Genomic DNA, 13,659 nt, shown 5'->3' with positions numbered 1-13,659 from the left:
CAATACTGAGACTCTCCATGGTAACGAGTAAATAAAGGGCAGAGCCTCTATTTTAATTCAGTGGAGCCACTAAGATTAATGTGACGTGTACAAAAGTTGCCAGAGCAACAGCACATTTGCCCTCTTTGTTTAATCTGCCCCTCTGGAGCAAAACAATAATGGTCTTAATTTCTGTCGTCACGGCTGCACATGAATATCCCACAGGAGAGCTGGGGTGGTCATGTGACACTGGACCGTCATGTACCGTATATGTTGTGGAAATGATTAACTATTAAATGGTTAAACCCAGAGGTTTGCAATTTTTTTATGTATAATTTCACAGCCTTTATATTTTACATTTCCACTTAGTAATGCGGAAGAGTAACTCAACAGAAATGATACTGGATAAATATTTTCACTATGTGAAAGACGTGTATCATGATCATTTTAATGGCTAAATCTGGAAACGATCATTGGACCCTCATTTGAGGACCACTGGTTCAACTAATGTGATTTGGTCCCTTAGCTTTACCTTTGGCGTACGTAAGGAAGACTAGAGCCAATCCCCCTTGATATTGAGGTGAGAGGTGGGACAGGTCATTAAATCAATGTGAAGTAGGTCTGTTATTCCAATAATTACTAAAACCATTTGAATCAATAATACTCATCTGTGCTCAGTGAATGGGTTCTATCATGGCTGAGACGAAGGGCTGTGGTTAGGGAGGGAAAGCGGGTTGTCCACTAACAAACGGGTTGGTTTGATCACTGTCTACCCATACTGCAAACTGTTTGAAGTGTATGAGTGATGTCTGATAGAAAAAGTGGCGCACATGAATCTGTGCGAATGGCAAAACTGTTCAAGACTAGAAAAACACTATATAAACACATTAAGAAGCACACTTAGAAGGTTTGACACTACTTGATGGCATGTATAATAAACTCACACATTCTGCTCACTGCACATTTCTTCCCAAATATGATTTGACATTTCCTTCACGTTTCTTGAAGGGCAGTAGTGCTACAGTGTTCCTCACTCAAGAAGGTTCGATTCCCGGGTTTACGTGTTCTTCCCATGTTCTAGTGGGCTTCCTCCCACAGGTCAAAGACATGCAGATTGGATCGAGGGATAATTGGAGACCTAAAACTAAACGCAGGTTTAGTTACCTCAAAGGATAAGTGGGATAGATGATGGATGCTGGATGTTTCTCACAGCTGACATTTTGAACCAGAACGGCTGCTCTGCTCCGAGTGTCCCTGTAAGTCGGGACAGCTGTGCACATTTCCAGGACCATGAGACCCAAACAGCTAAATAAAAAAATCAGCTTTATTTACAGCATTTGCCACATGTTTGCCTTGTGGTCAGCTGGCTGGTGTGCCTGTAGCAGCAGGTTGTGATTAAGGCCTTTTACATCAACATCTGGCAGCTTCAAGACATTGAGGATCAAACTGGACCGAACAGTTCCAGTGTCTAAACGTCGTCTGCTGTTTATTTCCTCATCGTCACAGCTCTTGGAGCAGCAGTTTTTAAAATAAGAATGTGAATCCTTAAATGACCTCAAACCTTTAGTGTGTTGCCTCTGATAAGGAGGTGATGTGACTGCCCTCTAATGGAGGAAAATAAAACTTGACTTGCAGTAAATTTTATTTCACAATGTCAAAAACACTGAATGTACGCAAGTGTCGGGGAATTCATTTTTAACACAGCGATGATACAGTCAAACAGTGAACGAAAATGATGATGATAGACGCCATCGGCTGCTGGACGCCACGTTTCAGGTCTTATCTGTGCTTCTTGAAAGCTGCAAAGAGAAATGGGTGATTATAATGATGAAATAGGATGCAAATAAAAGAACAGATTCTTTGCTTCTGAAATACTTAAAGTAATGAGGTCACTGCTTATATTTTTAAAAACATGTTATTTTTAAAAACAAGATGAGATATTAGATATTTTATTTGAAAATTAGTTCTTAAAAAAAACATTTTATACCAGATACATAGTCGGAGTGTAACAAACACTGGTTAAACAGTACTGAATGTGGATTCTACACATCTGGTGCTGGAGCAGAAGCAGCGATAGAGTTTCAAAATAAGAGCTGTTTGTTTGACCCCATTTTCTGTCTCTTTAGAAGAATTTATACGAACTGGTTTATCGAATAATTAATCCTTACCTTTTCTCTTGGTTTTCTTCTTCATGAGTTTCTTCTTCTTCTTGGGGCGAGTGCCCTCCCCATCCTGCATCAAGAAAGACAAAACAGCCATCTCAGACAAACCCACAGCCGTGTGTCAAACATCAAGCGTGTGCGAATAGTCAGCATGAATAATTTAAAACGTCCTGTTCTGTTCAGTCTGGAACAAGGTCCAGAGTAAATGCAGGTCAGCTGGTCTGCTGCATGATGAGTGGAGTTTACACCATCAGAACAATGTGTGGACTAAACGTTTCCTCCTCAGTTCCTGTCAGAACTCACCTGTCTGCCCTCGCCACCCGTCAGTGCAGAGATGTCACTGAAGTGTGTTATACTGCTCAGCTGACCGGACATGCCCATCGTGCCTCTCTTCCTGGAGTTCTTCTGTTGTTTTGATACGTTGAGACGCACCATCATCGACTCCTCATAATTTTTCCTGCAAAGAGGAAAAGACGCCTGTTTTAGAATTTTTTAATAATTATTTAGAAATTCAAGTTGTGAAACACAGAAGGAGGTGACTGACCGGTGTGTGTCATCACGGCTCTCCTTATCGGTTTGGAAGTCCCGTCTGTCCTTGATCTCCTCGGGTGCGTCACTGTACTGTTGTCTCAGCTCTTGGATCACAGAGCTTCTCAGAGCCGCTTGCCGCTGACGCTCCACCTGAGCCTTCTTCCTGTCGGCCTCAGTCAAATCACCGTCTGCAGAAAGAAAAACATCGAGGTCTTATAAACAAAAGTCTTCAGTGTTTTCTCAAGGATTTGTTTTAGGCATGTGGGCAGACTAGTTTTTGAGGGTCTCAATTCAGGGCTGCATTTAAAGACCGATTGTGTCACAGCGGCGCGACTAGACTGTCCCAATCCGCAGTCTCCTTTAAATGAGTCCTTTCATCTCCGAGAAGTTAAGGATCCACCCGTTGGAGCCTTCATTTCCCGGAGACAAACGTTTTTTCAAAGACGTTATGCCAGCAACGAGATGTCCAATGCTAGACCATAACGCTTTAACTCAGCCAAACAGCTAACGGTACACATGTTTAAAAAAAACGAGAGGCATAAAAACATTATCATCGTGTTCAACTGCACCTCTGTTGCTAGGCGACAGGAAAAATGGGGGAACAAGCAGGTGACACCGATCACAGAAATCCTCTGTAGACCAGATGGTCTCATTTTGGTTCAGCCCTCTCGATCTACGCCTCAGAAGGACGCAACCCCTGAATTGAGACACAGCTTGTATCTATCTTTCCCCCCCCCAATGTGTTAAAATCAGTGCCTCAAAAATTCTAGTGCAGATCCAACAAACACAAAGTATTTCCTTCAAGTACTGTACAGGTCTTAATAACTGCTGTTTAGTGTTTCTTGTGGGTGGGTAGGGAGGATACTCGGGCACGGTACATGACGACAGGGATGTCGCCAGGATCAATGCGAGGATAAATATTCAAATTAATCATTTCAAACTTCCACAGAATAAGGAAGCAAAGAGGACAAAGCTGTTTAAAAAGACAGACAACATTACCATAATGCACGGGGGCAATCTTCGGTGGTATATATTTCCTGCCACCAGAGTTCGCTGCTGTCTTCTCGGAGACTGCCGTTGTCTCGGCTTCTTCTTCAGACTCAGATTCATTCAGCTGATTGATGGATCAAGCACAAAGATGAAAAAATGAAATAAATTAGACAAATACACACCTCTCACTATTTATAAACTATATGTGTGTTTTGTTATTTAAGTAGCGGTAGAGTGAATATTTGAATGAACATTAGTCACATACAGGAAACAATGTGACATCCAGTGAATACAGACGTGTTATAATGTTGAGGACTTACTTTGCTGACGAGATTCTCGGGATTAGGACGCAGCTGCAGCGGGTCGTTTTCGGCTAAAGTCAATAAAAACATGAGACGCTGCTGTTAGCAAGCCGAACACCACAGTGTTCACTGGTTTCATGTGTGTAACTAGACAACATGTTGCTCAGCAGACAGTAACTGGGCATTAACGATTATTTACGGTGAGTGTGAGAATCTGACATAGTTGTGGAGACTTAAGATTTAATAGTTTATAGTTTGTCCTTCCACTTTATTCTGCTTTCAAGTGAATCACATCTGTGTTTCTGATGTTGTAGTGACCAAGTTTAATGGGACTCTTAGTGTAACTAACTGAATATGTATTGTTCTTACATTATAGTTAATTATAATTGTATGTTTTACTCTAGAGAGGACACCCACACATATCCTACGTTTTCATTTGAAGTGTTTTGGCTCTGAATCAGTTTTAGTCACAGTCTATACTAACACGCCTGAAGACGTATATCATGTGACCACGCACACTGGGCATTGCTTGCTAGACTTAACAGGAATTGCTTGAATAATAGCTAGTGTCCTGGTCTGTGAGCAGGTTGTATCATTGTAAAATGATGTATGTTAAATGTAAAATGTAACTGCACAACATCTGTTAGCAAAGACAGCAGGGTCAGCGATGCTTGTAATTTATTCTACATGCTCCGGTCTACTCTGGTGAACAAGGTTAAAGCCTGTTGTTTACTTCTGGAGGGGGGGGGGGGGGGGGGGGGGGGGGGGGGGGGGGGGGGGGGGGGGGGGGGGGGGGGGGGGGGGGGGGGGGGGGGGGGGGGGGGGTGGGGGGGGGGGGGGGTGGGGGGGGGGGGGGGGGGGGGGGGGGGGGGGGGGTGGGGGGGGGGGGGGGGGGGGGGGGGGGGGGGGGGGGGGGGGGGGGGGGGGGGGGGGGGGGGGGGGGGGGGGGGGGGGGGGGGGGGGGGCATGTGATAGGAGCCTGACCAATCAGATAAGGCCATGTTGTGCCCAAAAAATGACAATCATCAATGAATGCAGATGGCTACATTCATCGCGTCTTACCTAAACTTCCAGTATTAGCTGTTCGAATCAGTTTATCAATCTGGTACTTGAGTTTGTTGTCTAGGGGTCGCATCTTCTCCAGAACCTAAGAAAGAAGAGGGAACATGAGGAACAACCTGCACCAGATGAGAATGAACAGATATAATTATAATTATTTTGTTTTTGTCACTATCATTACGACATCTCACCGTTCTGATTGTGACCACTCTGTTCAAGGCTTCGCTGTCTTTTATTTTGCCTCCTTCGCTCTTGATGCTGACCAGGTGAGTGAGGTCCTGGAGGTAGAAGAGCATCAGGTGATAGCGAAGGTCCAGGAAAGACAAACCCTGCAGAGAGAGGACAGAGTCAGGGAGGACACATTCACAGGGACAAAAGACATAGAACTGTATCCACACATGTTCAAACAAAGTAGACAGAGAGACAGCTCTTCGCTGATACCTGGGTGAAGAAAAGTCTTCAACACACTCTTAAATTAATCAAACTGAGCAAAGCAGCACATCTGTATGAACCTGCCGATGTTTTCATCCATCGATCTTCAACAAAAACCGTGATAAAGTCCCTTCTCACCTGTGATGTATTACATTTCCCATCTTTGACTTTGGTTAGCAGCTCGCGGACATGACTTGTGACTGAGGCCACCTGAAGAGAAAAGAGAGAGTTACAGCCGCTCCAACCCTACAGCTCCCCCATCAGAGACAAAGACTCACATCTACAGCTCCTCCATCAGCGACAAAGACTCACATCTACAGCTCCTCCATCAGCGACAAAGACTCATAACTACATCTCCTCCATCAGCTACATACAGTTATATCTACATCTCCGTGAAGGGGTGCTACAGTCCTAATATACCCAGACTGATGTACTAGTACTACACCGATATATCCAGTACCACTGCGGTATTACTCTGTTACTAACCGGGTATTATTATATTCATGACTTGTTTTAATGGTGTCTTGTAGTCCGTCAGTAATGATCGTGTTAGAAACGTGAGAACAGCGTGTTGGGGTCGTACCTGTTCGGTGAGGCTGTTCAGCAGCTCAACAGCTTTGGGCAAATCGCTTTCAATTAAATCCTGTGATGAAGTCAAACCACAGTCAGAAACACAGAGACACACAGAGACAGTAAAGTGAGGCAGGAAAAACTCAGTTAGCTCGTGGCTAACCGCTAGCTTCGTTTTTAAAACTACTCCGACCAACCACTGAAGGTCGGTTTCAGAAAACACGTTGAAGACTTTAGACTTTAGTAAAACGTATAAAGAAATCACACTAATGTGTTTAAGAATCGGCAGCTCTACTCACGTTGTCAACAGGCGCCGCCATTTTGACTGTCCCTACTCTACGGAAGCCGCAGCGGATCACGTTTGGCGTTCGTGTAGTTTATCGCGTTCTTTTAACTGTTTATAAATAATACATTTTACAACAATATATGAGTTAATTAAATAGAGTCATAAATAGGCTCCACATGTAACAGAGCAAACAATGTAGATACATATATAGCTAAAATACAGACGAGAAGACAAATGAAATTAGATTGAAAACTTAAATAAGATAAATAAAACAATAATAATGGCTAAGGTGCTTCTAATAACTGTAAGGCATCAATAAAGTTCAGCAGCTATTTTGCTGTTTTATTCTCCATTTACATATAGGAATTAAAACAGAATTTAATAAAGAAATTTGAAGGGTCAACAGTCATAAGATAGGCTGATTAATTATACTTGTTTGTTTGAAGACTGTTTTTAACTTATTTTGTACATTTTCCTGTTGGTTTTTTATTTTTCCCCGTCCTTTACATGTGTGAGTGACAGAGAGGAAGAGCGACAGAGGAAGTGATGGAGTGATCATCCTCATCCTCATCATCATCATCATCACCATCAGAGGAGGAGAACCTGCCTCTGACTCTCAGACCATCTCCAGTCTTAGGAGCCTGAGGAAGAGTCATGGTGAGTCCCATCACAGCTTTACCCTGCAGCACTTACATGTTAACAACTAACTGGCTCTAACTCTAGTTTTTCACTAACTTATCCCTAACTGCAAATATAACTTCTGCCATGATTTAAAAGAAACGCTGGAGACTAAAGAGACAATGACAGTAAGTGATTGTAGAGTCACATTGAAAGGAGAAAGCTCAAAGAATTCATAGTAATATATATTTTTCTTTTCTGTGCATTGTATCTTTTTTGTTTAATGTAGGGCTGTATGTAACAATTCTTTTATTTTGTAATAAAGTGCAGATTAGTTAATTAATTATCCTATTTATTGTTTATTGTTTTTTCTATATGTTGAGTAAGTTTCATTTTATATATTTAAATGTCCAAATGTTTACTGTCACAGACGGCCGAGAATATTTACATTCGAGAAGCAGCTCTTAAAGTAACTTAAATTTATCAGTAATTATAAAAATTGTTGCTCATTAATTTACTGAAAACTTTAATGGTCCAATTATTTCAGATCAACTTTACTGTTGCACTTAAATAACCTTATATCTGATCTAAGATTTATTACTGTTACTGGTTAATTGGTTAATTAAATTAAATTGTATTCTTGATGATATTCTTCCTCCATCTTCCTGAGCTTCATAATCTGCGTTTATCTTTAAAAGTTTAAATTGTTTATGCTTAAACATCAACAAGTTTATGTATAGTATAGCACATTTCGAAAACAAGGCAATTCAAAGTGTTTTCACAAAATATGAAAGAGTAAAAGTAACAGTACAGTGTAAGAAATGGGTAATATTTGATTTAGAGGAAGGCTGTGGAAAGTCTTTAGTATCGATTTAAAATAACTAAGAGTTTCAGCAGACCTGCAGTTCTCATATGTTCAGCATGAAAACTAAACGCTGCCTTTCCAAGTTTAGTTTGGTCTCTGGGGACAGAAAGCAGACCTGAGGAGTCTGGATGGTTCATAGCAGATAAAAAATGTATTTTAACGGTAAACCATTCAGAGCTTTATAAACCAACAGCAGGATTTTGAAGTTAAGTCTTTAACAGACAGGGATCCTGTAAAGAAGTGAGAGCTCCAATGATATGATCCACTTACTTGGTGGGAGTGAGGACTCCAGCAGATACGTTTTGACCAAATTCTTTTTAATTTTTCAAATATTTACCATACGAACTACAACTTGAACAACACAGTTAAGTCAAGTTCCTGTCTGTCCTCCCAGAATGTCCCCCACTGCCCCAAATACTTGGCTGTGATTACATTTTCTTACAGCGAGTCATCCATAAAACAAAATACATTTATGAATATGTTGAAGTGAAAACACACAGCAGATACAAACAATAATAACAATAAAGCGAAAAAACAGGAAGAAAAAAGTGAGTTACATGGGTATGTTGGCAGCTGCCATACGTTCTACAAAGAAAATATATGGTTGCCATGAAGTGGTATAACATTTACTGGTGGACCCCTTGATGGTATATCTAATTTTTCAGAGGTGGATATGGCACATGATCCAATGACCATATGTTGGAGGGAGAGCATCCTTCCATTTGACCAAAATAAGCCTTCAGGCCAGCAGAGAGTTAAAGGCCATTATATTCATATGCCCCATATTGAAAATAGCTTCCACTGGAGTCACACCAAGCAATACAACAATAGAGATGGGTCTGCTGTTTTTCCACATATTCTAGAGAATGTCTCAACGATCGATTGCCAGAAACCATGCAGAGCAGCAGCATTTTGATGAATCTCCTGTCTCACTCTGCTTCTGAACCCCTCCAGATGTCTGATGCCAGGGTTTCCTCCGTCATCCAGGAGTGGGCGAGCTCCTACTCAGGTCAGGTCCCCGCCCTGAACCCAGCTGTCGCTTCCTCCGGCCAAACTGAGGCCTCCGCTCAGCTGTCTCACATGGAGATGATGCCATACGGCCAGGCTCAGGGAATGTTGAGGGAGGGCGGTGAGGACAGTGTGGCCGAGCAGATGATGGGACTGTCCTACCTGCCGTACTCGACGTCCTGCCTAGGCAACGCCTCGAATGCGGCGAGCAACAACCACCACCAGAGCCACGCCAGCACTCAGCAGGTGACCCAGAGGCTTTTGGTGCACAACTGATAGAGATGTCTTTCCTCTGAGATCACATGTGGAAAGAGTGTTGTCTGGGCTCCTTGGGGTCCTCACCATTATGCTGAGAGGCTGTGGAATGATTGGGGATCATACCCACATTTTGGGGGATTGTCCAAAACTGCCAAATTTCCAATTAAGAGATAACAAATTTTTGATTTATCTTTGAATTCACTGTATAATATGTTGGGATGTATAATGAACAGGCAATACTTACCTTCCAAGTCTACAAACTTTGGTCAGCCTGTCTGTTTGTAAAATGCATATCTCGCAGTGTTGAATTTGGTGTGATTTGGACATACATTCAATATGAATAAACTTTAAATATGCAGGTCGCTCTGTAGCAGTCATTGGGGCTGGGGCAGTTTGTCTGAAGTTAAACATGTCTTCTTCTAAGTCCTCTGATAACCAAGAGGAGTGGTCAATAACTGGGTCAAACCGTGGGTCAAAATTGGCATCAGATCATTTTGATAATTTGATTAATTTTTGACTGAATGCACAATTGCAAATGAAGAAGGATATGATTGTGCAGACACCTGTAACACGATTTCTGGCCAAAATGTAGAATGTATAAATTTGTCACTCTTTTTTTAACTAAAAACAATTAGTTAAAAATAAAAGCTCAGAGAGGGAAACCCATCAGCCACTGGCGTCCTAAAGTGTGTTTGTGACCCCAGGACTTCTCTCCCTTCCTCCTGCCGACCCTGAGGGCCCCGCAGACCAAGAGGAGCATCAGCAAGGACAGCGCTGAGTACCGGCAGAGGCGCGAGAGAAACAACATTGCCGTGAGAAAGAGCCGGGACAAGGCCCGCAGGAGGATCATGCTGACCCAGCAGAGGGCCATGCAGCTGCAGGAGGAGAACCAGAAGCTGCAGCTGAGGATAGGGCAGCTGACGCAGGAGCTGGACACTTTCAAACACATCCTGTCCCAGCGACACCCGCAGGGGGCCGAGGAGGGCGCTGCAGGGGTGTCTGGTATCTGAACATCACCTTCTCATCGACATCTAGAGACGAGAAAAAGCTAGCGTAACACTGGCAGTACAGTAATATACTTGGACTATAATGAATATTTAAGTTTTCTCCTGTTGGCAAAAGTAGCCCATGTTTATGTAGCTGTAAAAACAAATAAAAAAAGCCATAAAGAAAGTAAAGATGTTTTTTTTGTTTGAGACTAAAGAAAATGCATTGAGTTAAGGTATAATACAAATTATGGTTTGGACTGAATCAGAACTTTATGTTGAGGAAAGTTTAAAAATGCTTGTAACAAAATTACAGTAATGTAATTCTTTATTCAGAGTTAAATGTAAATTGTTAATATTAGGTTTTCTCAAAATTAAAAAAGTTAAGTTGTAACAAGTCCAAAACAAAATTTTGTATGGTCTTTATGACACTTCTTTCAGCTTGTGTCAATGATTTGTTTTGTCTTTGTCCCAAAAAATGAATTCCATTTGATACTAAATCAATATAAAAGGATGTCAACTAACTAATCGTAAATATTATTTGAGAAAAACTGATTTTTTTTTTTGCTGTAACAAATTACAGTAATTTTTTTCAAGTTGATACAAAGAACCACACAGGACCCAATGAAGACCCATATAATCCAGAGGTATTGTTTGAACAAGTTTCAGCTCTGGCCTAATTACAGATGCTCAACAGTGATTGGACAGAAGCTGTTTGAGAACAAAGAAGGCATTTTATTTTTTGAAATTACAATATAAAACAGTTAATAAACAGTCAAAAAACCCTGAACATTTTGACCTTTTTCTTGATTAAGAGGATCTTGTCATGGCCTCTGTATTTCTTAAATTGTAGCTTCGATCCTGTACACTGGAGCTTTGAGGGGGGTAACCTGCGGTGATTTTACTGTTATGTCGGCAGATATGCGGTGGATCTGAATATAGATGCTGTAACTAAATTCACTGTAACGCAGTTACCCTGAGAACGGGACTATATGATTGCTGAGACTCTGCCGTGGACTGACTCTTCTAAGATTTGGTTCAATCTAACAAACATTGCCTCATCGGCATCTACCTGATACTTCAGCTGTCTTCTGAGTGTAGTTGCCCAACAGGAGTTTCACAACGATATGTGGTTTGTCGAGGATTTAATGAAATCTTTCTCTGTGTATATATATATATATAGATATATATATATATATATTATATATATATGTATATATATGTAATACTCTAAGTAGGTGTGGGATTACTTGAAATTATTTTTACATCTGTAACGATTTCCCTTTCATGTTCATGAATGTGTTTTATAACTGTATGATAATACACTGTTAAAGCAATACTTTGCCATGAATGTTTTTAAATAATAAATAAATAATTGCTTGTGTTTGAATGAAACTGTAATTTTTTTCTATGTTTGGACAGATTATCCTATTTAACATAAAATGCAGCTCACAGCCTTCACAACCATGTGGCTTTAATTCAAGAAGGCGTGATTATGCTTTAATGCCCCTCGCCAACTCTCCCCTACATCCTTCATTGGGGGGTGAACAGGCACCTGTCACGTCATTTACCAAAAGTTGTCTACCCACAGAAACGGACGTCACGCCGTGGACCGTTGTGCACCAGCGGTTTCCCTTTGTGGGATGGGCAAGATTTCGAAACAGCGGAGGACGGGAGGACGAGAGGGGAGAAAGAGATAGTATCAGTGTTTGGGGCTTCCAGGGCCTTCCTGTGGCTGTGATGCTACTGAAGGGACAGAGAGATAGGGGGTGGTGGGCTAGAGAGGTGGGTGGGTGGGGGGGGGGGGCAACATGCACAAAAGACACATTTTGTTATTTTAATAAGTTTCGCTCAAGTTTTAACATTTGGTAAAACATTTTAATGCTGTGGAGGAATAGAGTTATAGAGTTCTTTATCAAATTTAGATTTGAATTGTTGTTTTTTGACCTTTAATCCGAGTTGAGTTTTAGTGCCTGTTGGGCAACAAAGACCGAGTGAAGGGACACGGATACAGATGTTCACTTCTGTTTTATACAAATGTACTTTTTTTACTCGATGAAAACTGAGCTGAACTGACAATAACGACATCCCAGCAGCTCACACAGTCGACGGTTTGATTAATCCGAGTGTCTGTTCTAAACCTGATGGGCACTAGCATGTTCTCTTGTCCTGTGTTAATGATCCGTATACATCAGAATTATTCCTTGTCATTAGTGAGTCCTCCTCAAACTGTTCTACAACATACTGACACTTTTTTATTGTTTGTGTGCTGAGCTTTTTATTAACAGTCTATGGTGCAGAGTGAAGTTTGAAAACTTTGCGTTCATCCTACCTGGCTCATCTGCAGTGAAGATTTTAAAGTCAATGCTTTTCTGAATTTGTTCATACTGTTCATGTTTGTCGTTACATACAAGTTTCAATGATAACTTGTGTTATTTTTATATACATTGAATTTTGACTATTTCCGAGGTTTGTTGAGATCCAAGTTTGCTAATTTTCAACATAAAAGCTCAATGATTCAGCCAAATAACAAGTATTACAACAACAAAACAAACGCTGTGCTTTTAGTTTGTAGACAAGTGATTCCATTAATGTTGCTGCCATGATGGAGATCAGAATATTGAACGTATCGTGTGTCGAAACTGCACCAATTTCGGTAATGCACTTCATCTGGCAATTTACAATAGACAGACAAAGTGTGAAGCCAAATATATGAAAGCTTCACAACATGTGCGTTTCACATACAGACAGAGAGAAGAACAGAAAGATGTTTGAGGAATCAGTGGGTAGATTATAGAGAGTATATATACAGAGTCTGCACAGATAATCTGTTTTATTATTAACTACAAACTTAACTAAGGAGTTTATAGGGAACAGAAAACAAAACACTCTACTTAAACCTGAAAAGTGCAAAGACAGTTAACACAAATCCTGAAGCCTGTTTCCATGGCAATGAGGCGATGAGCTACAAATACATGATCCCACAAATCAGCTATAACTTTGTGTCGCTTCAGTGATCAACTCTTCATGTGTGACACTGGCCTGCATGCACTCACACAGGCACATAATGACTTGTTGTGTGACCGTGTCTGTTGAAATGTCCTGCAGCGTCGTGTGGGGCAATTTGTGGTCCCGGGACTGCAACATCTCCACAGAGTGAAGAAAGAATGTGTTTCACCTAATCCCTTCCAGGTTACTCAACAGCAGCAGACCCATGCGAACCCCACCACAGCCCCAGTGAAGCGGCTCCGCTCTTGCAGCTGCCATGTGAAGTTGTTTTTGTTGCAGCCAGTCGCAGCTTTTGTCTCCAGACCAGAGACTGATCGAAGAGATCAAGATCAATTATATTTTATGATCAATCAAGAGTCCAAGTAACAGAAACATGAACATTTTACCTTCATTTCAACACTCGTGCACTGAAAGCCTCACAACGAGAAACAGCACAACTCAGACGCCAGCTGTCACAGCTTCAGTTTCCCACCGCACATATAAAATACTTTCATGTAAAGGTGAAATGAATGAGAAGGAATAACGCAGTGATGTGAGGTGCTGTTCAGAGGTTGTTTCTGTTTTTTGAAGGTAAAGTGATTTAAATGATGATGATGTGTCATAT

The 13,659-nt window shown here is 41.3% G+C and overlaps 2 protein-coding genes across 2 annotated transcripts; one reads left to right on the top strand and one right to left on the bottom strand.

Moving 5' to 3' along the window:
- Positions 1-1,603: 1,603 nt before the first annotated feature.
- ngdn (neuroguidin, EIF4E binding protein) lies at positions 1,604-6,371 on the bottom strand. The gene is made up of 11 exons (XM_034572876.1): positions 6,325-6,371; positions 6,039-6,098; positions 5,594-5,665; positions 5,215-5,352; positions 5,027-5,111; positions 3,983-4,035; positions 3,672-3,786; positions 2,686-2,860; positions 2,445-2,598; positions 2,148-2,211; positions 1,604-1,778 (listed from the first exon to the last, which is right to left on the bottom strand). Exons 1-11 carry the CDS (start codon positions 6,343-6,345, stop codon positions 1,759-1,761), a joined length of 957 nt encoding a protein of 318 aa, XP_034428767.1. The 5' UTR covers positions 6,346-6,371; the 3' UTR covers positions 1,604-1,758.
- Positions 6,372-6,956: 585 nt separating this feature from the next.
- Positions 6,957-10,829, top strand: cebp1 (CCAAT/enhancer binding protein (C/EBP) 1). Its single transcript, XM_034572899.1, has 4 exons — positions 6,957-6,968; positions 7,089-7,117; positions 8,749-9,048; positions 9,765-10,829. Exons 2-4 carry the CDS (start codon positions 7,112-7,114, stop codon positions 10,068-10,070), a joined length of 612 nt encoding a protein of 203 aa, XP_034428790.1. The 5' UTR covers positions 6,957-6,968; positions 7,089-7,111; the 3' UTR covers positions 10,071-10,829.
- The last annotated feature ends 2,830 nt before the right edge of the window (positions 10,830-13,659 follow it).

This window comes from Hippoglossus hippoglossus, chromosome 20, assembly GCF_009819705.1.
Source record: "Hippoglossus hippoglossus isolate fHipHip1 chromosome 20, fHipHip1.pri, whole genome shotgun sequence".
Lineage (NCBI taxonomy): Eukaryota > Metazoa > Chordata > Actinopteri > Pleuronectiformes > Pleuronectidae > Hippoglossus > Hippoglossus hippoglossus.
This window is presented reverse-complemented; position numbering and strand designations above follow the sequence as displayed.